The 22,931-nt window shown below is 51.0% G+C and overlaps 1 protein-coding gene across 1 annotated transcript in view; it reads left to right on the top strand.

Moving 5' to 3' along the window:
• The window catches only part of HGH1 (HGH1 cochaperone), a 53,072-nt gene that overhangs the window by 17,570 nt on the left and 12,571 nt on the right, over nucleotides 1–22,931 (top strand). Inside the window, exon 3 of the mRNA XM_077271601.1 lies at nucleotides 9,592–9,692. Within this exon, the coding sequence (XP_077127716.1) occupies nucleotides 9,592–9,692 (101 nt within the window). The remainder of the gene's footprint in view (nucleotides 1–9,591; nucleotides 9,693–22,931) is intronic.

The raw sequence follows: 22,931 nt of genomic DNA on the forward strand, positions 1-22,931 counted from the left end.
GCCAGTATGTGTATATGTACATGTATGACCCGGTCACCGGCCAGTATCTGTATGTGTACATGTATGACCCGGTCACCGGCCAGTATGTGTATATGTACATGTGTGACCCGGTCACCGGCCAGTATGTGTATATGTATGACACTGTCATGTCCTGCCTCTCTCTGAAACTGAACTCCTCGTGTTCTCTCCCTCTACTAACCTACCTTTGCCCGACATTGCCATCTCCGTGTGCGGTTCCACCATTACTCCAAAGCAACATGCCCGCTGCCTTGGAGTCATCCTTGATTCCGAGCTTTCATTCACCCCCCACATCCGATCACTGGCTCGCTCTTCTTATCTTCATCTCAAAAACATTTCTAGAATTCGCCCTTTTCTTACTTTCGACTCTGCAAAAACTCTTACTGTCTCACTTATTCATTCTCGTCTGGACTATTGTAACTCTCTACTAATCGGCCTCCCTCTTACCAAACTCTCCCCGCTCCAATCTGTCCTGAATGCTGCTGCCAGGATCATATTCCACACCAACCGTTACACCAATGCCTCTACCCAGGCTGGGTGCTTGTGTGCGAGCGGTGCTTGTGTGTGTGTGTGTGTGTGTGTGTGCGGTGCTTGTGTGTGTGTGTGTGTGTGTGTGTGTATGTGTGTGTGTACGTGTGTGTGTGTGCGCGCGCGGTGGGTGTGTGTGTGTGCGCGCGCGGTGTGTGTGCGTGCGTGCGCGGTGCGTGTGTATGTGTGCGCGCGGTGCGTGTGTGCACGCGGTGCTTGTGTGCACGCAGTGCTTGTGCGTGTGCACGCGGTGCTTGTGTGTGTCGTGTGTATGGGGCTTATTGTATACACCTTGTTCTTACAGCGTGACGTGTTATTTAGAGGTGGGGACCCGCACACAATTCCTGCACTAGGGCCCTTTGCTCTCAGTTTCGGTTCCTGACCTCTGTATAATGCACATATTTAGAATTACTTACGTTAATGTTCTGTCCTATACTACAACCTTTTAGGTGCACGCGGTCAGTAAACGCTGCGGGTTGGATTCTACGTACTTGTGCAGATGTTATAGCACAGTGGGTGGGATATCGGGAAGCCCCATGTCCACTATGGGTCCTGACACAGCTCACCTGTGGAGACGGACATGCGGCGTTCCCTCCAGACAGCAGCATGTACGGTACATTTCTTTCCGGTGAGCGAGGCCTTGGTAAGATGGTGGTTATGAATTGCACTGCAGCGCTTCTGTTTTGCTCGTTTGGCCGTAATTCAGTGTGCGGCCTATAATCCCGTTATGCTGCAGATACAATGCGCGATAACGTGGGAACGTGGCTGCAGTGCATCCGGGACACAAGTGGGAAAAGCCAAATCATAGCTGTTTTCACCAGGGATCACATTTGTTCCCGTTCTGGTGCTTTGAGGTCGGTTACTCGTGATCTTTGGAGTCGTGGGCAAATAGAAATAATCGACCTCTGGATAGGCGGTACCTTTCCAATGGCTGGGGTCCGAATGCTGAGACCACCACGATCCTGAGAACCAGCGCTCTGATGACACCATGTAATGGAGCTGTGGTCGATCATACACCCTGCGCCGCCATTCACATGTGACTCCTCAAATGTCTCCTTTAAGAGAGTGGTGAGGGGCCGAACCGAGGAACGGAAAACTCACTGCTCGGGGTGGGGAGTGTGTGGTGTGTGTGCTGGTGAGGAGTGTGCGGTGTGTGCTGGTGAAGAGTGTGTGGTGTGTGCTGGTGAGGAGTGTGTGGTGTGTGCTGGTGAGGAGTGTGGTGTGTGCTGGTGAGGAGTGTGTGGTGTGTGCTGGTGAGGTGTGTGGTGTGTGCTGGTGAGGAGTGTGTGTGGTGTGTGCTGGTGAGGAGTGTGTGGTGTGTGCTGGTGAGGAGTGTGTGGTGTGTGCTGGTGAGGAGTGTGGTGTGTGCTGGTGAGGAGTGTGTGGTGTGTGCTGGTGAGGAGTGTGTGGTGTGTGCTGGTGAGGAGTGTGTGGTGTGTGCTGGTGAGGAGTGTGCGGTGTGTGCTGGTGAGGAGTGTGCGGTGTGTGCTGGTGAGGAGTGTGCGGTGTGTGCTGGTGAGGAGTGTGCGGTGTGTGCTGGTGAGGAGTGTGCGGTGTGTGCTGGTGAGGAGTGTGCGGTGTGTGCTGGTGAGGAGTGTGCGGTGTGTGCTGGTGAGGAGTGTGCGGTGTGTGCTGGTGAGGAGTGTGCGGTGTGTGCTGGTGAGGAGTGTGCGGTGTGTGCTGGTGAGGAGTGTGCGGTGTGTGCTGGTGAGGAGTGTGCGGTGTGTGCTGGTGAGGAGTGTGCGGTGTGTGCTGGTGAGGAGTGTGCGGTGTGTGCTGGTGAGGAGTGTGCGGTGTGTGCTGGTGAGGAGTGTGCGGTGTGTGCTGGTGAGGAGTGTGCGGTGTGTGCTGGTGAGGAGTGTGCGGTGTGTGCTGGTGAGGAGTGTGCGGTGTGTGCTGGTGGGGATTGTGCGGTGTGTGTGCTGGTGAGGAGTGTGCGGTGTGTGCTGGTGAGGAGTGTGCGGTGTGTGCTGGTGAGGAGTGTGCGGTGTGTGCTGGTGAGGAGTGTGCGGTGTGTGCTGGTGAGGAGTGTGCGGTGTGTGCTGGTGAGGAGTGTGCGGTGTGTGCTGGTGAGGAGTGTGCGGTGTGTGCTGGTGAGGAGTGTGCGGTGTGTGCTGGTGAGGAGTGTGCGGTGTGTGCTGGTGAGGAGTGTGCGGTGTGTGCTGGTGAGGAGTGTGCGGTGTGTGCTGGTGAGGAGTGTGCGGTGTGTGCTGGTGAGGAGTGTGCGGTGTGTGCTGGTGAGGAGTGTGCGGTGTGTGCTGGTGAGGAGTGTGCGGTGTGTGCTGGTGAGGAGTGTGCGGTGTGTGCTGGTGAGGAGTGTGCGGTGTGTGCTGGTGGGGAGTGTGCGGTGTGTGCTGGTGAGGAGTGTGCGGTGTGCTGGTGGGGATTGTGTGGTGTGTGGGCTGGTGGGGAGTGTTACGGTGTGTGCGCTGGTGGGGAGTGTTACGGTGTGTGCGCTGGTGGGGAGTGTTACGGTGTGTGCGCTGGTGGGGAGTGTTACGGTGTGTGCGCTGGTGGGGAGTGTTACGGTGTGTGCGCTGGTGGGGAGTGTTACGGTGTGTGCGCTGGTGGGGAGTGTTACGGTGTGTGCGCTGGTGGGGAGTGCGTGGTGTGTGCGCTTGTCACGATTCACACCGTGACCGTCACCCCTACGTCACGGATTGGGGTGACTTTAGGCCAACGGACGGCAATCACATGTGCAGGGGGGCTTATCTTAGTTATCCCTCCACTGCTACAATGTGATGAAAAACACACACAAGTCTATTGACCTCCTAGTTTACAGCAGGGGCTTATTTTAGGTATCCCACTGCTCTTCCATATACCACAAGCTGCAGGGATTTATGTATATCCCGCTTTACAGCTCTGCTTAAACTTGCAGCTCTCTGGCGCCCCCCCTTACCCTCAGGTCAGATTAGGTACTGCACCTAGGGTAATTAGTCGCCAGAAAGGCTGCCTGCTATGTACTGGCTATTGGGCACGCTGCAGCGAGGCGATTTAACTACTCTCGCTCAGGCAGGAACAATATCAACGCTGCAGTCGCTACAACGACACCCAAAAGCCTGCACACGGTATGCTGCCACCAGCTTTGATTACACGGGTCCGAAGCTAACCCAACACAGCGTAATTCCCTTCAGAAGCCTTAGGGTACGTTTTAGAGCATGAAGAACGAATCTAGTATTTTAAATATTTTACTCCATTAAAGATTAAGGGGAGTGTGTGGTGTGTGCGCTGGTGGGGAGTGTGTGGTGTGTGCGCTGGTGGGGAGTGTGGTGTGTGCGCTGGTGAGGGGTGTGGTGTGTGCGCTGGTGTGGTGTGTGGGCTTCTGGAACTCAGTTTTCGATGCCTTTCACTTGATGACTGGGGTCCGCCCCGAACCCTCCCCCCAAATGGCCCTACTGTCCCTGATACCCAGTTCGATAGCTTCCGTTAAAAAGGGGATCCTGAGATTTTGCCTAATAGCTGCCAGGGCAGTTATTCCCCGGCATTGGAGGTCTACTGAGGTCCCCTCCACGGAGGAATGGATAGCTGAAATGGATAGATTACATCGTCTGCAGTCGCTGGTGGCGGGTGATGGTGATGCTGCATATGTCCAGGGGCGCACCTGGTCCCTCTGGCAATCCTTCAAGGAGAGCACAGGGTTCCTGACTTGGCTGCGTACATACTCATAATTCTCAATACGTGGGCGTGTACATTGCTGGTTTCCCCTTTTCCCCCATTCCCCCCCCCCCTTTTTTTTTTTCTCTCTTTCTTTCCTTTCTCCTATTTCTACAATTGCTTTTCTTACAGGTTCTGTATTTTGTATATAAGGTCTATGTCCCGAGGTGATTCTCAAGATGAGGACCATGTACCCTTTATGTGCCAGAGTTCTTGTTCAACTACACTTGTGCTGTGTTCTCAGAGGCGTAATGTATAGCTCTGGACATTGTAATGATTCTTTTTACTGTTTTTCCTGTTTAAAATTTCAATAAATATATTTACTGAAAAAAAAAAAGAATGCCAAGAGTGTGCAAAGCAGTCATCAAAGCAAAAGGTGGCTACTTTGAAGAACCTAGAATATAAGACATAATTTCAGTTGTTTCACAATTTTTTGTTAAGTATATATTTCCACATGTGTTAATTCATAGTTTTGATGCCTTCAGTGTGAATGTACAATTTTCATAGTCATCAAAATACAGAAGAATCTTTAACCCCTTAACGACCGCCGATACGCCTTTTAACGGCGGCCGCTAAGGGTACTTAATCCACAGCGCCGCTAATTAACGGCGCTGTGGAAAAAGTGAATAGCGCCCCCCAGAGTCGGATTTTCTCTGGGGTCTCGGTTGCCGAGGGTAGCCGAGACCCCAGAGAACATGATTCGGGGGGTTTTTACCGACCCCCGAGTTGCGATCGCCGGTAATTAACCGTTTACCGGCGGTCGCAACAAAAAAAAAAAAAAAACGCGATTTGCCGTTTAATTTCTCTGTCCTCCGATGTGATCGCACATCGGAGGACAGAGAAATGTGGTCCCCAATGGCCCCCAATAGCCCCCCAATACTTACCTACCTCCCCCGGTGCTCCTCGTGTCTCCCCATGGGCGCCGCCATCTTTCTTCCGGGAAAAAATGGCGGGCGCACGCGCAGTGCGCCCGCCGCCCGGCACCCGGATGTTCTTTGGGGTCTCGGCTGCCGGGGGTAGCCGAGACCCCAAAGAACATGATCGGGGTCGGTTTGCACCGACCCCTGCTTTGCGATCGCCGGTAATTAACAGTTTACCGGCGACCGCAAAAAAAAAAAAAAGCGATCAGTTATTTCTCTGCCCTCTGATGTGATCGCACATCAGAGGACAGAGAAATAGGGGGATTCGGGGACCCTATCATACTCACCCGGGGTCCCTGGGTCCTCTTCTGTCTTCTCCTGCCAGCCGGCTTTTTCATCATGGCGGGCGCATGCGCAGTGCGCCCGCCATCTGCTGCCATCTGCCGGCCGGCAGGAGAAGACAAGTTGGGGCTAAAATTAGGGTTAGGGTTAGGGTTAGGGTTAGAGTTAGGGTTAGGGTTAGAGTTAGGGTTAGAGTTAGGGTTAGGGTTGGGGCTAAATTTAGGGTTAGGGTTAGGGCTAGGGTTAGGGTTAGGCTACTTTCACACTAGCGTTTTTGGCTTCCGTCGCAATGCGTCGTTGGAGAAAAAACGCATCCTGCAAAAGTGCTTGCAGGATGCGTTTTTTCTCCATTGGCTTGCATTAGCGACGCATTGCGACGGATTGCCACATGTCGCATCCGTCGTGCGACGGATGCGTCGTGCTTCGGCGGACCGTCGACACAAAAAAAACTACATGTAACTTTTTTGTGCGACGTGTCCGCCATTTCCGACCGCGCATGCGTGGCCGGAACTCCGCCCCCGCCTCCCCGCACCTCACAATGGGGCAGCGGATGCGTTGAAAAAACAGCATCCGCTGCACCCGTTGTGCGGCGCTTACAACGCTAGCGTCGGTACGTCGGCCCGACACACTGCGATGGGCCGAGTACGACGCTAGTGTGAAAGTAGCCTTAGGCTTCTTTCACACTTGCGTCGGTACGGGGCGGTCGCAATGCGTCGGCCCGATGTACCGACGCACGTTGTGAAAATTGTGCACAACGTGGGCAGCGGATGCAGTTTTTCAACGCATCCGCTGCCCAGTCTATGTCCTGGGGAGGAGGGGGCAGAGTTACGGCCACGCATCCGCGGAAATGGCGGACGCGACGTACAAAAAAAAGGTTACATTGAACTTTTTTTGTGACGACGGGGGCTAAAGTTATGGTTAGGGTTGGGGCTAAAGTTAGGGTTGGGGCTAAAGTTAGGGTTAGAGTTGGGATTAGGGTTAGGGTTTGGATTAGGGTTGGGATTAGTGTTACGTTTGGGATTAGGGTTGGGATTAGGGTTAGGGTTGGGATTAGGGTTAGGGGTGTGTTGGATTTAGGGTTTTGATTAGGGTTATGGTTAGGGTTGAGATTAGGGCTGTTTTGGGGTTAGGGTTGTGATTATCGTTAGGGTTGTGATTAGGATTATGGATCGGGTTGAGATTAGGGTTAGGGCTGTGTTGGGGTTAGGGTTGGAGTTAGAATTGGGGGGTTTCCACTGTTTAGGTACATCAGGGGGTCTCCAAACACGACAGCCAATTTTGCGCTAAAAAAGTCAAATGGTACTCCCTCCCTTCTGAGCTCTGCCGTGCGCCCAAACAGTGGTTTACCCCCACATATGGGGCATCAGCGTACTCGGGATAAATTGGACAACAACTTTTGGGGTCCAATTTCTCCTGTTACCCTTGTGAAAATAAAAACTTGGGGGCTAAAAATCTTTTTTGTTGGAAAAAAATATATTTTTTTATTTTCACTACTCTGCATTATAAATTTCTGTGAAGCACTTGAGCTTTCAAAGTTCTCACCACATATCTAGATAAGTTCCTTAGGGGGTCTAGTTTCCAAAATTTGGTCACTTGTGGGGGTTTCTACTGTTTAGGTACATTAGGGGTCTGCAAACGCAACATAACGCCCGCAGACAATTCTATCAAAGTCTGCATTCCAAAATGGCGCTCCTTCCCTTCCGAGCTCTGCCGTGCGCCCAAACAGTGGTTTACCCCCACATATGGGGTACCAGCATACTCAGGACAAATTGGACAACAACTTTTGGGGTCCAATTTCTCTTGTTACCCTTGTGAAAATAAAAACTTGGGGGCTAAAAATCTTTTTTGTTGGAAAAAAATATATTTTTTTATTTTCACTACTCTGTATTATAAATTTCTGTGAAGCACTTGAGCTTTCAAAGTTCTCACCACATATCTAGATAAGTTCCTTAGGGGGTCTAGTTTCCAAAATTTGGTCACTTGTGGGGGTTTCTACTGTTTAGGTACATTAGGGGTCTGCAAACGCAACATAACACCCGCAGACAATTCTATCAAAGTCTGCATTCCAAAATGGCGCTCCTTCCCTTCCGAGCTCTGCCGTGCGCCCAAACAGTGGTTTACCCCCACATATGGGGTACCAGCATACTCAGGACAAATTGGACAACAACTTTTGGGGTCCAATTTCTCTTGTTACCCTTGTGAAAATAAAAACTTGGGGGCTAAAAAATCTTTATTGTTAAAAAATATATATTTTTTATTTTCACAACTCTGCATTATAAACTTCTGTGATGCACTTGGGCATTCAAAGTTCTCACTACACATCTAGATAAGTTCCATGGGGGGTCTAGTTTCCAAAATGGGGTCACTTTTGGGGGGTTTCTGCTGTTTAGGCACATCAGGGGCTCTCCAAACGCGACATGGCGTCCGATCTCAATTCCAGTCAATTTTGCATTGAAAAGTCAAATGGCGCTCCTTTGCTTCCGAGCTCAGCCATGCGCCCAAACAGTGGTTTACCCCCACATATGGGGTGTCGGCGTACTCAAGACAAATTGTACAACAGCTTCTGGGGTCCATTTTCTCCTGTTACCCTTGGTAAAATAAAAATTTGGAGGCAAAAAGATCATTTTTGTAGAAAAAATGCGATTTTTTTATTTTCTTGGCTCTACGTTATAAACTTCTGTGAAGCACCTGGGGGTTTAAAGTGCTCACCACACATCTAGATAAGTTCCTTAAGGGGTCTAGTTTCCAAAATGGTGTCATTTGTGGGGGGTTTCCACTGTTTAGGCACATTAGCGGCTCTCCAAACGTGACATGGCGCCCGATCTCAATTCCAGCCAATTCTACATTGAAAAAGTAAAACGACACTCCTTCTCTTCCAAGCTCTGCGGTGCGCCCAAACAGTGGTTTACCCCCATATATGGGGTATCGACGTACTCAGGAGAAATTGCACAACAACTTTTGTGGTCTAATTTCTCCTGTTACCCTTGTGAAAATAAGAATTTGTGGGCGAAAAAATCATTTTTGTGAAAACAAATGCGATTTTTTATTTTCACGGCTCTACGTTATAAACTTCTGTGAAGCACTTGGGGGTTCAAAGTGCTCACCACACATCTAGATAAGTTCCTTGGGGGGTCTAGTTTCCAAAATGGTGTCACTTGTGGGGGGTTTCCACTGTTTAGGCACATTAGGGGCTCTCCAAACGCGACATGGCGTCCGATCTCAATTCCAGCCAATTCTGCATTGAAACAGTCAAACGGTGCTCCTTCACTTCCAAGCTCTGCGGTGCGCCCAAACAGTGGTTTACCTCCACATATGGGGTATCGGTGTACTCAGGAAAAATTGCACAACAAAATTTGTGGTTAAATTTCTGTTTTTACACTTGTGAAAATTAAAAAAAATGGTTCTGAAGTAAAATGTTTGCAAAAAAAAGTAAAATGTTCATTTTTTTCTTCCACATTGTTTTAGTTCCTGTGAAGTACGTAAAGGGTTAATAAACTTCTTGAATGTGGTTTTGAGCAGCTTCAGGGGTGCAGTTTTTAGAATGGTGTCACACTTGGTTATTTTCTATCATATAGACCCCTCAAAATGACTTCAAAGGTGATGTGGTCCCTAAAAAAAACATGGTGTTGTAAAAATGAGAAATTGCTGGTCAACTTTTAACCCTTATAACTCCCTAACAAAAAAAAAAATTGTTTCCAAAATTGTGCTGATGTAAAGTAGACATGTGGGAAATGTTATTTATTAACTATTTTTTGTGACATATCTCTCTGATTTAAGGGCATAAAAATACAAAGTTTGAAAATTGCAAAATTTTAAAAATTTTCGCCATATTTCCATTTTTTTCATAAATAATCGCAAGTAATATCGAAGAAATGTTACCACTAACTTGAAGTACAACATGTCACGAAAAAACAGTCTCAGAATCAGCGGGATCCGATAAAGCGTTCCAGAGTTATAACCTCATAAAGTGACACTGGTCAGAATTGTAAAAATTGGCTCGGTCATTAAGTACCAAATTGGCTCTGTCACTAAGGGGTTAAATGAGAAGGTGTGTCCAAACTTCTGGTCTGTATTGTATATATGCGTCTGTGTGTATATGTATATGTGTGTGTGTATAAATCACATTTATACTTCTCTGTACACGTAGATACCACATAACATTGGCGGCTTCTACTTGTGCCGCCCCCAGGTGCGTGTTGCAGCGTCTCCTACCGTACACTCATTTCCAGGGGTCAGTTGTGCGCAGAGGAGGCATCGTGGGGACCCTGAGGAACTGCTGCTTCAGTCACGGTGAGTTATACTGCTGCCTCTCCTCCAGCTTTCGGCTTCCATTCTTACCTGACATTCCCATGGCTGATACACTGTAGCGCTACTTTTGGCGCCCCTGCATGGTGCCCCCCCGTCTCCCTCCATGTAGGGATGCAGGCTTACTCGCTGCCCCAGCATGCCCCTGCTCCTGGTTTGTGTACACCCACAGTTCTGGCCGTCCTGTCTGCACAGTCAGTACCTGTCCCAAGTAGCCATCCTGTCTGCACAGTCAGTACCTGTCCCAAGTGGCCGTCCTGTCTGCACCTGTCCCAAGTGGCCATCCTGTCTGCACAGTCAGTACCTGTCCCAAGTGGCCGTCCTCTCTGCAACTGGCCCAAGTGGTTATCCTGTCTGCACCTGTCCCAAGTGGCCGTCCTGTCTGCACCTGTCCCAAGTGGCCGTCCTGTCTGCACCTGTCCCAAGTGGCCGTCCTGTTATGTTGAGCTGGTGGTTAGGAGCACTAGAAATGACCAGATGAGCAAACTAGCAATACAGGACAAGCTCTGGGAAGTGGGAGCTCTGCTGACCGCAACCCCTAATCCTATCACAACAACTAGAAATAGCCGTGGGGCGTACCTGACTCTGCCTAGACGCCTCTTCACAGCCTAAGAGCTAACTACCCCTAAAGATAGAAAATACAGCCTACCTTGCCTCAGAGAATTTCCCCAAAGAAATAGGCAGCCCCCACATATATTGACTGTGAGTTAAGATGGAAGTCACAAACACAGGAATGAAATAGGTTTCAGCATAGGAGGCCAGACTTAACTAAACAAACTGAGGATAGAAAAGGTATCTTTGCGGTCAGCATAAAAAACTAACAAAAAACCACGCAGAGTGTGCGAAAGAAACCACCGCACCGACTCGGCGCGGTGGTGCCACTCTGCATCCCAGAGCTTCCAGCTAACAAGATAAAATCATAATAGCAAGCTGGACAAAAACACAGTGGTAACAAATAAGCTAGCAGGGACTTAGCTTTTGCTGAAGTAGACAGGTCATCTGAAAGATCCAAGAGAACTGAACCAGTACTAGGACATTGACAGCTGGCATCAGGTAACGATCTGAGTGGAGTTAAATAGAGCAGCCAGCCAAGACCTGAACGAGATCAGCTGGAGAAGGAATCTCAGAACCAGCAGCTCCACTCACAGCCACCAGAGGGAGTCCATGAACAGAACTCGCCGAAGTACCATTCATAACCACAGGAGGGAGCTCGAGAACAGAATTCACAACAGTACCCCCCCCTTGAGGAGGGGTCACCGAACCCTCACCAGAGCCTCCAGGCCGCTCCGGACGAGCCAAATGAAAGGCACGAACAAGATCGGCAGCATGAACATCAGAGGCAACCACCCAGGAATTATCCTCCTGACCATAACCTTTCCACTTGACTAGGTACTGAAGTTTCCGTCTCGAAATACGAGAATCCAAAATCTTCACCACATACTCCAACTCCCCCTCAACCAACACCGGGGCAGGAGGATCAACGGAGGGAACCATAGGAGCCACATATCTCCGCAACAACGACCTATGGAACACATTATGGATGGCGAAAGAAGCTGGAAGGTCCAAACGAAATGACACAGGATTAATAATTTCAGAAATCTTATAAGGACCAATGAAACGAGGCTTAAACTTAGGAGACGAAACCTTCATAGGAACAAAACGAGACGACAACCAAACCAAATCCCCAACACGAAGTCGGGGACCAACACAGCGACGGCGGTTAGCGAAACGTTGAGCCTTCTCCTGGGACAATGTCAAATTGTCCACTACGTGAGTCCAAATTTGCTGCAACCTGTCCACCACAGAATCCACACCAGGACAGTCCGAAGGCTCAACCTGCCCTGAAGAAAAACGAGGGTGGAAACCAGAATTACAGAAAAAAGGCGAAACCAAAGTGGCCGAGCTGGCCCGATTATTAAGGGCGAACTCAGCCAAAGGCAAGAAGGACACCCAATCATCCTGATCAGCAGAAACAAAGCATCTCAGATAGTTCTCCAAAGTCTGATTGGTTCGTTCAGTTTGGCCATTTGTCTGAGGATGGAAAGCAGAAGAAAAAGACAAATCAATGCCCATCTTAGCACAAAAGGACCGCCAAAACCTCGAAACAAACTGGGAACCTCTGTCCGACACAATGTTCTCCGGAATGCCATGCAAACGAACCACATGCTGGAAAAACAACGGAAACAAATCAGAGGATGAAGGCAACTTAGGCAAGGGTACCAAATGGACCATCTTAGAGAAGCGATCACAAACCACCCAGATGACCGAAATCCTTTGAGAGACAGAGAGATCTGAAATAAAATCCATGGAAACATGCGTCCAGGGCCTCTTCGGGACCGGCAAGGGCAAAAGTAACCCACTGGCATGAGAACAGCAGGGCTTCGCCCGAGCACAAGTCCCACAGGACTGCACAAAAGCACGCACATCCCGGGACAAGGAAGGCCACCAAAAGGACCTAGCCACCAAATCTCTGGTACCAAAAATTCCAGGATGACCAGCCAACACCGAACAATGAACCTCCGAGATAACCCTACTAGTCCATCTATCAGGGACAAACAGTCTCTCTGCAGGACAGCGGTCAGGTCTATCCGCCTGAAACTCCTGCAGAACCCGCCGCAAATCAGGGGAGATGGCAGACAAAATCACCCCCTCTTTGAGAATACCAGCCGGCTCAGAAACTCCCGGAGAATCAGGCACAAAACTCCTTGAAAGGGCATCAGCCTTCACATTCTTAGAACCCGGAAGGTATGAAACCACGAAATCGAAACGGGAGAAAAACAGTGACCATCGAGCCTGTCTAGGGTTCAACCGCTTGGCAGACTCGAGATAAATCAGATTCTTGTGATCCGTCAAGACCACCACACGATGCTTGGCGCCCTCAAGCCAATGTCGCCACTCCTCAAACGCCCACTTCATAGCCAACAACTCCCGATTGCCAACATCATAATTACGCTCAGCAGGCGAAAACTTTCTAGAAAAGAAAGCACATGGTTTCACCACAGAGCCATCAGAACCTCTTTGAGACAAAACAGCCCCTGCTCCAATCTCAGAAGCATCCACCTCGACCTGAAACGGGAGCGAAACATCTGGCTGACACAACACAGGGGCAGAAGAAAAACGACGCTTCAGCTCCTGAAAAGCCTCAACGGCCGCAGAGGACCAATTGACCACATAAGCACCTTTCTTGGTTAAATCAGTCAATGGTTTAACAACACTAGAAAAATTAGCGATGACCGACGGTAAAAATTAGCAAAGCCCAGAAATTTCTGAAGGCTCTTCACAGAAGTAGGCTGAGTCCAATCATAAATGGCCTGAACTTTAACAGGGTCCATCTCAATAGTAGAAGGGGAAAAAATGAAGCCCAAAAATGAAACCTTCTGAACTCCAAAGAGACATTTAGACCCCTTCACAAACAAGGAATGAGCACGAAGGACCTGGAACACCATTCTGACCTGCTTCACATGAGACTCCCAATCAACCGAAAAGACCAAAATATCCAAATATACAATCATGAATCTATCCAGGTACTTTCGGAAGATGTCATGCATAAAGGACTGAAACACAGATGGAGCATTAGAAAGCCCGAATGGCATCACCAAGTACTCAAAATGGCCCTCGGGCGTATTAAATGCTGTTTTCCATTCGTCGCCCCGTTTAATACGCACAAGATTATACGCCCCTCGAAGATCTATCTTGGTGAACCAGCTAGCTCCCTTAATCCGAGCAAACAAATCAGACAGTAGCGGCAAAGGGTACTGAAATTTGACGGTGATTTTATTAAGAAGGCGGTAATCTATACAAGGTCTCAGAGAACCATCCTTCTTGGCCACAAAAAAGAACCCTGCTCCCAACGGTGACGACGACGGGCGAATATGCCCTTTCTCCAAGGACTCCTTTATATAACGCCGCATTGCAGCGTGTTCTGGCACAGATAAATTGAACAGTCGACCCTTCGGAAACTTACTACCAGGAATCAAATTAATAGCACAATCGCAATCCCTATGAGGAGGTAGAGCACTGGATTTGGGCTCATCAAATACATCCCGGTAATCTGACAAGAACTCAGGGACTTCAGAAGGATGGGAAGACGAAATAGACAACAATGGGACATCCCCATGTACCCCTTGACACCCCCAACTGGATACAGACATTGATTTCCAATCCAATACAGGATTATGGACCTGTAGCCATGGCAAACCCAAAATGACCACATCATGCAGATTATGCAACACCCAAAAGCGAATATCCTCCTGATGTGCAGGAGCCATGCACATGGTCAACTGAGTCCAGTAATGAGGCTTATTCTTGGCCAAAGGTGTAGCATCAATTCCTCTCAATGGAATAGGATACTGCAAGGGCTCCAAGAAAAAACCACAGCGCCTGGCAAACTCCAAGTCCATCAAATTCAGGGCAGCGCCTGAATCCACAAATGCCATAACAGAATAGGACGACAAAGAGCAAATCAGAGTAACGGACAAAAGAAATTTTGGCTGTGCCGTACCAATGGTGGCAGACCTAGCGAACCGTTTAGTGCGCTTAGGACAATCAGAGATAGCATGAGTGGAGTCACCACAGTAAAAACACAGCCCATTCTGACGTCTGTATTCTTGCCGTTCAGCTCTGGTCAAGGTCCTATCACATTGCATAGGCTCAGGCCTCTGCTCAGAAAACACCGCCAAATGGTGCACATTTTTGCGCTCACGTAAGCGTCGATCGATCTGAATGGCCAAGGACATAGACTCATTCAGACCAGCAGGCGTGGGGAATCCCACCATAACATCCTTAAGGGCTTCAGAAAGACCCTTTCTGAAAATTGCCGCCAGTGCACACTCACTCCACTGAGTAAGCACAGACCACTTTCTGAACTTCTGACAATATACCTCCGCTTCATCCTGACTCTGACACAAAGCCAGCAAAATTTTCTCTGCCTGATCCACTGAATTTGGTTCATCATAAAGCAATCCAAGCGCCAGAAAAAACGCATCTACATTACGCAATGCAGGATCTCCTGGCGCAAGGGAAAATGCCCAGTCTTGAGGGTCGCCACGTAGCAAAGAAATAACAATTTTTACTTGCTGAATGGGGTCACCAGAGGAGCGGGGTTTCAAAGCAAAAAACAGTCTACAATTATTTTTGAAATTCAGGAACTTAGATCTATCCCCAGAAAACAAATCAGGAATTGGAATTCTGGGTTCTAACATCGGGTTCTGAACTACATAATCTTGAATGCTTTGTACCCTTGCAGTGAGTTGATCCACACAAGAGGACAGACCTTGAATGTCCATATCTACACCTGTGTCCTGAACCACCCAGAGGTTAAGGGGAAAAGAAATACACAACACACTGCAGAGAAAAAAAAATGGTCTCAGAGCTTCTCTTATCCCTCTATTGAGATGCATTAACACTTTGTGGGCCAGCTGTACTGTTATGTTGAGCTGGTGGTTAAGAGCACTAGAAATGACCAGATGAGCAAACTAGCAATACAGGACGAGCTCTGGGAAGTGGGAGCTCTGCTGACCGCAACCCCTAATCCTATCACAACAACTAGAAATAGCCGTGGAGCGTACCTGACTCTGCCTAGACGCCTCTTCACAGCCTAAGAGCTAACTACCCCTAAAGATTGAAAATACAACCTACCTTGCCTCAGAGAAATTCCCCAAAGAAATAGGCAGCCCCCACATATATTGACTGCGAGTTAAGATGGAAGTCACAAACACAGGAATGAAATAGGTTTCAGCATAGGAGGCCAGACTTACCTTTTCTATCCTGTTTGTTTAGTTATCTTTGCGGTCAGCATAAAAAACTAACAAACCACGCAGAGTGTGCAAAAGAAACCACCGCACCGACTCTCACGGCGCGGTGGTGCCACTCTGCATTCCAGAGCTTCCAGCTAACAAGATAAAATCATAATAGCAAGCTGGACAAAAACACAGTGGTAACAAATAAGCTAGCAGGGACTTAGCTTTTGCTGAAGTAGACAGGTCATCTGAAAGATCCAAGAGAACTGAACCAGTACTAGGACATTGACAGCTGGCATCAGGTAACGATCTGAGTGGAGTTAAATAGAGCAGCCAGCCAAGACCTGAACGAGATCAGCTGGAGAAGGAATCTCAGAACCAGCAGCTCCACTCACAGCCACCAGAGGGAGTCCATGAACAGAACTCGCCGAAGTACCATTCATAACCACAGGAGGGAGCTCGAGAACAGAATTCACAACACCGTCCTGTCTGCACCTGTCCCAAGTGGCCGTCCTGTCTGCACCTGTCCCAAGTGGCCGTCCTGTCTGCACCTGTCCCAAGTGGCCGTCCTGTCTGCACCTGTCCCAAGTGGCCGTCCTGTCTGCACCTGTCCCAAGTGGCCGTCCTGTCTGCACCTGTCCCAAGTGGCCGTCCTGTCTGCACCTGTCCCAAGTGGCCGTCCTGTCTGCACCTGTCCCAAGTGGCCGTCCTGTCTGCACCTGTCCCAAGTGGCCGTCCTGTCTGCACCTGTCCCAAGTGGCCGTCCTGTCTGCACCTGTCCCAAGTGGCCGTCCTGTCTGCACCTGTCCCAAGTGGCCGTCCTGTCTGAACCTGTCCCAAGTGGCCGTCCTGTCTGCACCTGTTCCAAGTGGCCGTCCTGTCTGCATCTGTCCCAAGTGGCCGTCCTGTCTGCATCTGTCCCAAGTGGCCGTCCTGTCTGTACCTGTCCCAAGTGGCCGTCCTGTCTGTACCTGTCCCAAGTGGCCGTCCTGTCTGAACCTGTCCCAAGTGGCCATCCTGTCTGAACCTGTCCCAAGTGGCCGTCCTGTCTGTACCTGTCCCAAGTGGCCGTCCTGTCTGTACCTGTCCCAAGTGGCCGTCCTGTCTGCACCTGTCCCAAGTGGCCGTCCTGTCTGCACCTGTCCCAAGTGGCCGTCCTGTCTGCACCTGTCCCAAGTGGCCGTCCTGTCTGCACCTGTCCCAAGTGGCCGTCCTGTCTGCACCTGTCCCAAGTGGCCGTCCTGTCTGCACCTGTCCCAAGTGGCCGTCCTGTCTGCACCTGTCCCAAGTGGCCGTCCTGTCTGCACCTGTCCCAAGTGGCCGTCCTGTCTGCACCTGTCCCAAGTGGCCGTCCTGTCTGCACCTGTCCCAAGTGGCCGTCCTGTCTGAACCTGTCCCAAGTGGCCGTCCTGTCTGCACCTGTTCCAAGTGGCCGTCCTGTCTGCATCTGTCCCAAGTGGCCGTCCTGTCTGCATCTGTCCCAAGTGGCCGTCCTGTCTGTACCTGTCCCAAGTGGCCGTCCTGTCTGTACCTGTCCCAAGTGGCCGTCCTGTCTGAACCTGTCCCAAGTGGCCATCCTGTCTGAACCTGTCCCAAGTGGCCGTCCTGTCTGTACCTGTCCCAAGTGGCCGTCCTGTCTGTACCTGTCCCAAGTGGCCTTCCTGTCTGCACCTGTCCCAAGTGGCCGTCCTGTCTGCACCTGTCCCAAGTGGCCGTCCTGTCTGTACCTGTCCCAAGTGGCCGTCCTGTCTGAACCTGTCCCAAGTGGCTGTCCTGTCTGTACCTGTCCCAAGTGGCCATCCTGTCTGCACAGTCAGTACCTGTCCCAAGTGGCCGTCCTGTCTGAACCTGTCCCAAGTGGCCGTCCTGTCTGCATCTGTCCCAAGTGGCCGTCCTGTCTGTACCTGTCCCAAGTGGCCGTCCTGTCTGCACCTGTCCCAAGTGGCCGTCTTGTCTGCACCTGTCCCAAGTGGCCGTCCTGTCTGCACCTGTCCCAAGTGGCCGTCCTGTCTGCACCTGTCCCAAGTGGCCGTCCTGTCTGCACCTGTCCCAAGTGGCCGTCCTGTCTGTGCCTGTCCCAAGTGGCCGTCCTGTCTGAACCTGTCCCAAGTGGCCGTCTTGTCTGTACCTGTCCCAAGTGGCCATCCTGTCTGCACAGTCAGTACCTGTCCCAAGTGGCCGTCCTGTCTGCATCTGTCCCAAGTGGCCGTCCTGTCTGTACCTGTCCCAAGTGGCCGTCCTGTCTGTACCTGTCCCAAGTGGCCATCCTGTCTGCACAGTCAGTACCTGTCCCAAGTGGCCGTCCTGTCTGAACCTGTCCCAAGTGGCTGTCCTGTCTGTACCTGTCCCAAGTGGCCATCCTGTCTGCACAGTCAGTACCTGTCCCAAGTGGCCGTCCTGTCTGAACCTGTCCCAAGTGGCCGTCCTGTCTGCATCTGTCCCAAGTGGCCGTCCTGTCTGTACCTGTCCCAAGTGGCCGTCCTGTCTGCACCTGTCCCAAGTGGCCGTCTTGTCTGCACCTGTCCCAAGTGGCCGTCCTGTCTGCACCTGTCCCAAGTGGCCGTCCTGTCTGCACCTGTCCCAAGTGGCCGTCCTGTCTGAACCTGTCCCAAGTGGCCATCCTGTCTGAACATGTCCCAAGTGGCCATCATGTCTGCACAGTCAGTACCTGTCCCAAGTGGCCATCATATCTGCACAGTCAGTACCTGTCCCAAGTGGCCGACGTGTCTGAGCCTGTCCCAAGTGGCCGTCATGTCTGCACAGTCTGAACCTGTCCCAAGTGGCCGTCCTGTCTGCACAGTCTGTACCTGTCCCAAGTGGCCGTCCTGTCTGCACAGTCTGAACCTGTCCCAAGTGGCCGTCCTGTCTGCACAGTCTGAACCTGATCCAAAAGGCCGTCCTGTCTGCACAGTCTGAACCTGTCCCAAGTGGCCGTCCTGTCTGCACAGTCTGAACCTGATCCAAAAGGCCGTCCTGTCTGCACAGTCAGTACCTGTCCCAAGTGGCCGACGTGTCTGAGCCTGTCCCAAGTGGCCGTCCTGTCTGCACAGTCTGAACCTGTCCCAAGTGGCCGTCCTGCCCTCTCTTGGACTCTATCCGAGTTACGTCTCTGACTCTTGGCGTCAGCTGCTACTGCTGGACGCTGTCCTTGCCACCTGCCACACAACCCTGACTTCACCACTAGAGGCTCCAGTGAACACCAAGGTAGTGGCTTAGTCACGCCTCTCCATGGTATGTACAGACCGTGGCACAGTGGGTCCGCAAACCATGTGCGCCACCTGCGAGCGTGACATATACACAGTGACTGCAGTTCTGTCGTCCTGTGTCTCATGGACAAATGGTAACTCCATCACACAAGAGAACCTCAGGAACAAGTATGATTCCAGCACATGTTCGGTGTAGGTGGACGCCATACAACCTCACATGTGTCTGTATTGAGCGGGAGACTTCCTTCAGCCTGTGCACTGGTTCGTTAATGATGGAGGAAGCTCGGTGCTGCTGGCCATCATTACACACTAAAGCATGACCGAGGCTCATGATGGCTTCTCTTTCTGTCAGAGGAGTCCATGCAGCTTCTCATGTGTCTACTTAGAGTGAGATTTAAGTGTAGATGTAGGCACCACTAGGGGGGGTGGTGCTCAAGTAGGGGCCCAAGCCGTATACAGTCACTGGACAAGCGGTGGATACTGCGTCCACGGTCTGCAGACACTGAAAGACACTGGTCTCCTCCCACTTTGCGGTCTGCTCCCGCTCAACTTGCAGGAGCTATTCCTCCATAATAGGGACTTCTTGTCCACTGCACGAATTGGGGCACCCCATTTATAAACTGAGTGAGGTACATTGATGAAGGTCTATTGATTAGACCGAAACGTCTACTGTATGTACTCAACCTCATTTAATAAATCCCCCTCTTTTTCACTACAACTAATTGGTGTGTGCCGAGTCTATCACTATACTTAGAGTGAGAGGCCTACCCTGGCCTATGTACTGTAGTAATTATTGCTGGAGGAAGCCTCGGTAGTGGCTTCCTGTCCTGTAGGAGGGGGCATATGTAGTCATGCTGTTTACATGCATGGCGTCTCATTTGATCAGAGGGGTTCTGCTGTTTGGATCCCTGCCTTCTCATTCCATCATGGAGGTCTTGCTGTTTGGGTGTTGGATTGTCATGCAAATTGAGAGGCTGTTTTGGGTAAAGGCTTTTCCTTCTGCCAGAGGGGTCTGTGCAGCCTCTCTTGTGTCTGCGGCAAGTGGGTAACACTCCAGTATCATGTGACTGCCAGAAAATGACAGACACTTGCCCAATCTCCTCATGTCTCATAAAGCTGATAGAATAGCATTTGGCAGGTGGAGATGAAAATGGGCACTCACTCCATTCCTCACCTCTCCTGGAGCTGATAGACCAGCAGGTGGAGATGAGGACAGGCGCTCGCCCCATTCCTTATCTCTCCTGGAGCTGATAGACCAGTAGTTGGCAGAGGAGGACAGGCGCTCACTCCATTCCTTATCTCTCCTGGAGCTGATACACCAGTAGTTGGCAGAGGAGGACAGGCGCTCACTCCATTCCTTATCTCTCCTGGAGCTGATAGACCAGTAGTTGGTAGGTGGAGATGAGGACAGGCGCTCACCCCATTCCTCACCTCTCCTGGAGCTGATAGACCAGCAGGTGGAGATGAGGACAGGCGCTCACCCCATTCCTTATCTCTCCTGGAGCTGATACACCAGCAGGTGGAGATGAGGACAGGCGCTCGCCCCATTCCTTATCTCTCCTGGAGCTGATAGACCAGCAGGTGGAGATGAGGACAGGCGCTCGCCCCATTCCTTATCTCTCCTGGAGCTGATACACCAGCAGGTGGAGATGAGGACAGGCGCTCGCCCCATTCCTTATCTCTCCTGGAGCTGATAGACCAGCAGGTGGAGATGAGGACAGGCGCTCACCCCATTCCTTATCTCTCCTGGAGCTGATACACCAGTAGTTGGTAGGTGGAGATGAGGACAGGCGCTCACTCCATTCCTTATCTCTCCTGGAGCTGATAGACCAGCAGGTGGAGATGAGGACAGGCGCTCGCCCCATTCCTTATCTCTCCTGGAGCTGATACACCAGTAGTTGGTAGGTGGAGATGAGGACAGGCGCTCGCCCCATTCCTTATCTCTCCTGGAGCTGATAGACCAGCAGGTGGAGATGAGGACAGGCGCTCACTCCATTCCCCGTCTCTCCTGGAGCTGATAGACCAGTAGTTGGTAGGTGGAGATGAGGACAGGCGCTCACCCCATTCCTCATGTCTGCTGTTGCTGACAGACCAGCGTGTGGAGATGAGGACAGGCGCTCGCCCCATTCCTTATCTCTCCTGGAGCTGATAGACCAGCAGGTGGAGATGAGGACAGGCGCTCACCCCATTCCTTATCTCTCCTGGAGCTGACAGACCAGCGTGTGGAGATGAGGACAGGCGCTCGCCCCATTCCTTATCTCTCCTGGAGCTGATAGACCAGCAGGTGGAGATGAGGACAGGCGCTCGCCCCATTCCTTATCTCTCCTGGAGCTGATAGACCAGCGTGTGGAGATGAGGACAGGCGCTCGCCCCATTCCTTATCTCTCCTGGAGCTGATAGACCAGCGTGTGGAGATGAGGACAGGCGCTCGCCCCATTCCTTATCTCTCCTGGAGCTGATAGACCAGCAGGTGGAGATGAGGACAGGCGCTCACCCCATTCCTTATCTCTCCTGGAGCTGATACACCAGTAGTTGGTAGGTGGAGATGAGGACAGGCGCTCGCCCCATTCCTTATCTCTCCTGGAGCTGATACACCAGTAGTTGGTAGGTGGAGATGAGGACAGGCGCTCGCCCCATTCCTTATCTCTCCTGGAGCTGACAGACCAGTAGTTGGTAGGTGGAGATGAGGACAGGCGCTCACCCCATTCCTTATCTCTCCTGGAGCTGATAGACCAGCAGGTGGAGATGAGGACAGGCGCTCGCCCCATTCCTTATCTCTCCTGGAGCTGATAGACCAGCAGGTGGAGATGAGGACAGGCGCTCGCCCCATTCCTTATCTCTCCTGGAGCTGATAGACCAGCAGGTGGAGATGAGGACAGGCGCTCACCCCATTCCTCATGTCTGCTGTTGCTGACAGACCAGCGTGTGGAGATGAGGACAGGCGCTCGCCCCATTCCTTATCTCTCCTGGAGCTGATAGACCAGCAGGTGGAGATGAGGACAGGCGCTCGCCCCATTCCTTATCTCTCCTGGAGCTGACAGACCAGTAGTTGGTAGGTGGAGATGAGGACAGGCGCTCACCCCATTCCTTATCTCTCCTGGAGCTGACAGACCAGCGTGTGGAGATGAGGACAGGCGCTCACCCCATTCCTTATCTCTCCTGGAGCTGATAGACCAGCAGGTGGAGATGAGGACAGGCGCTCGCCCCATTCCTTATCTCTCCTGGAGCTGATAGACCAGCAGGTGCAGATGAGGACAGGCGCTCGCCCCATTCCTTATCTCTCCTGGAGCTGATAGACCAGCAGTTGGTAGGTGCAGATGAGGACAGGCGCTCGCCCCATTCCTTATCTCTCCTGGAGCTGATAGACCAGTAGTTGGTAGGTGCAGATGAGGACAGGCGCTCGCCCCATTCCTTATCTCTCCTGGAGCTGATAGACCAGCATGTGGAGATGAGGACAGGCGCTCACCCCATTCCTCATGTCTGCTGTTGCTGATAGACCAGCAGGTGGAGATGAGGACAGGCGCTCGCCCCATTCCTTATCTCTCCTGGAGCTGACAGACCAGTAGTTGGTAGGTGGAGATGAGGACAGGCGCTCGCCCCATTCCTTATCTCTCCTGGAGCTGATACACCAGTAGTTGGTAGGTGGAGATGAGGACAGGCGCTCGCCCCATTCCTTATCTCTCCTGGAGCTGATACACCAGTAGTTGGTAGGTGGAGATGAGGACAGGCGCTCACCCCATTCCTTATCTCTCCTGGAGCTGATAGACCAGCAGGTGCAGATGAGGACAGGCGCTCGCCCCATTCCTTATCTCTCCTGGAGCTGATAGACCAGCATGTGGAGATGAGGACAGGCGCTCACCCCATTCCTCATGTCTGCTGTTGCTGATAGACCAGCATAGTATAGGAAAAATCAGCCGCACTCAATTGGTTGAAAGTTCAGCAAACTGTGTAGTTTCTTTATTAACATATACAATAAACATCACCAGGTGCTTTTTTAGGAGGTAAATGGGTGGCGGACTATTCAATTCGGGTAACGTTTCGACCCCAGCGGGTCTTTATCAAAACCTCACTGTAAAACAGATACAAACATATAAGTGAACTGTACATATATACATGTAATCTATTAAAAAGAACCGAAAAAAAAGGGAAAACAAGAAAAATAACAACAACAACAACAACATCAGGTCCAAAATTAATAATGGTACTAATTGACAGCTGTAACAACAGTATTTCTGCCCCATACAATTACAAGAACATACTGTGAATACCCTATCATAGGG

This window comes from Ranitomeya variabilis, chromosome 6, assembly GCF_051348905.1.
Source record: "Ranitomeya variabilis isolate aRanVar5 chromosome 6, aRanVar5.hap1, whole genome shotgun sequence".
Classification (NCBI taxonomy): domain Eukaryota; kingdom Metazoa; phylum Chordata; class Amphibia; order Anura; family Dendrobatidae; genus Ranitomeya; species Ranitomeya variabilis.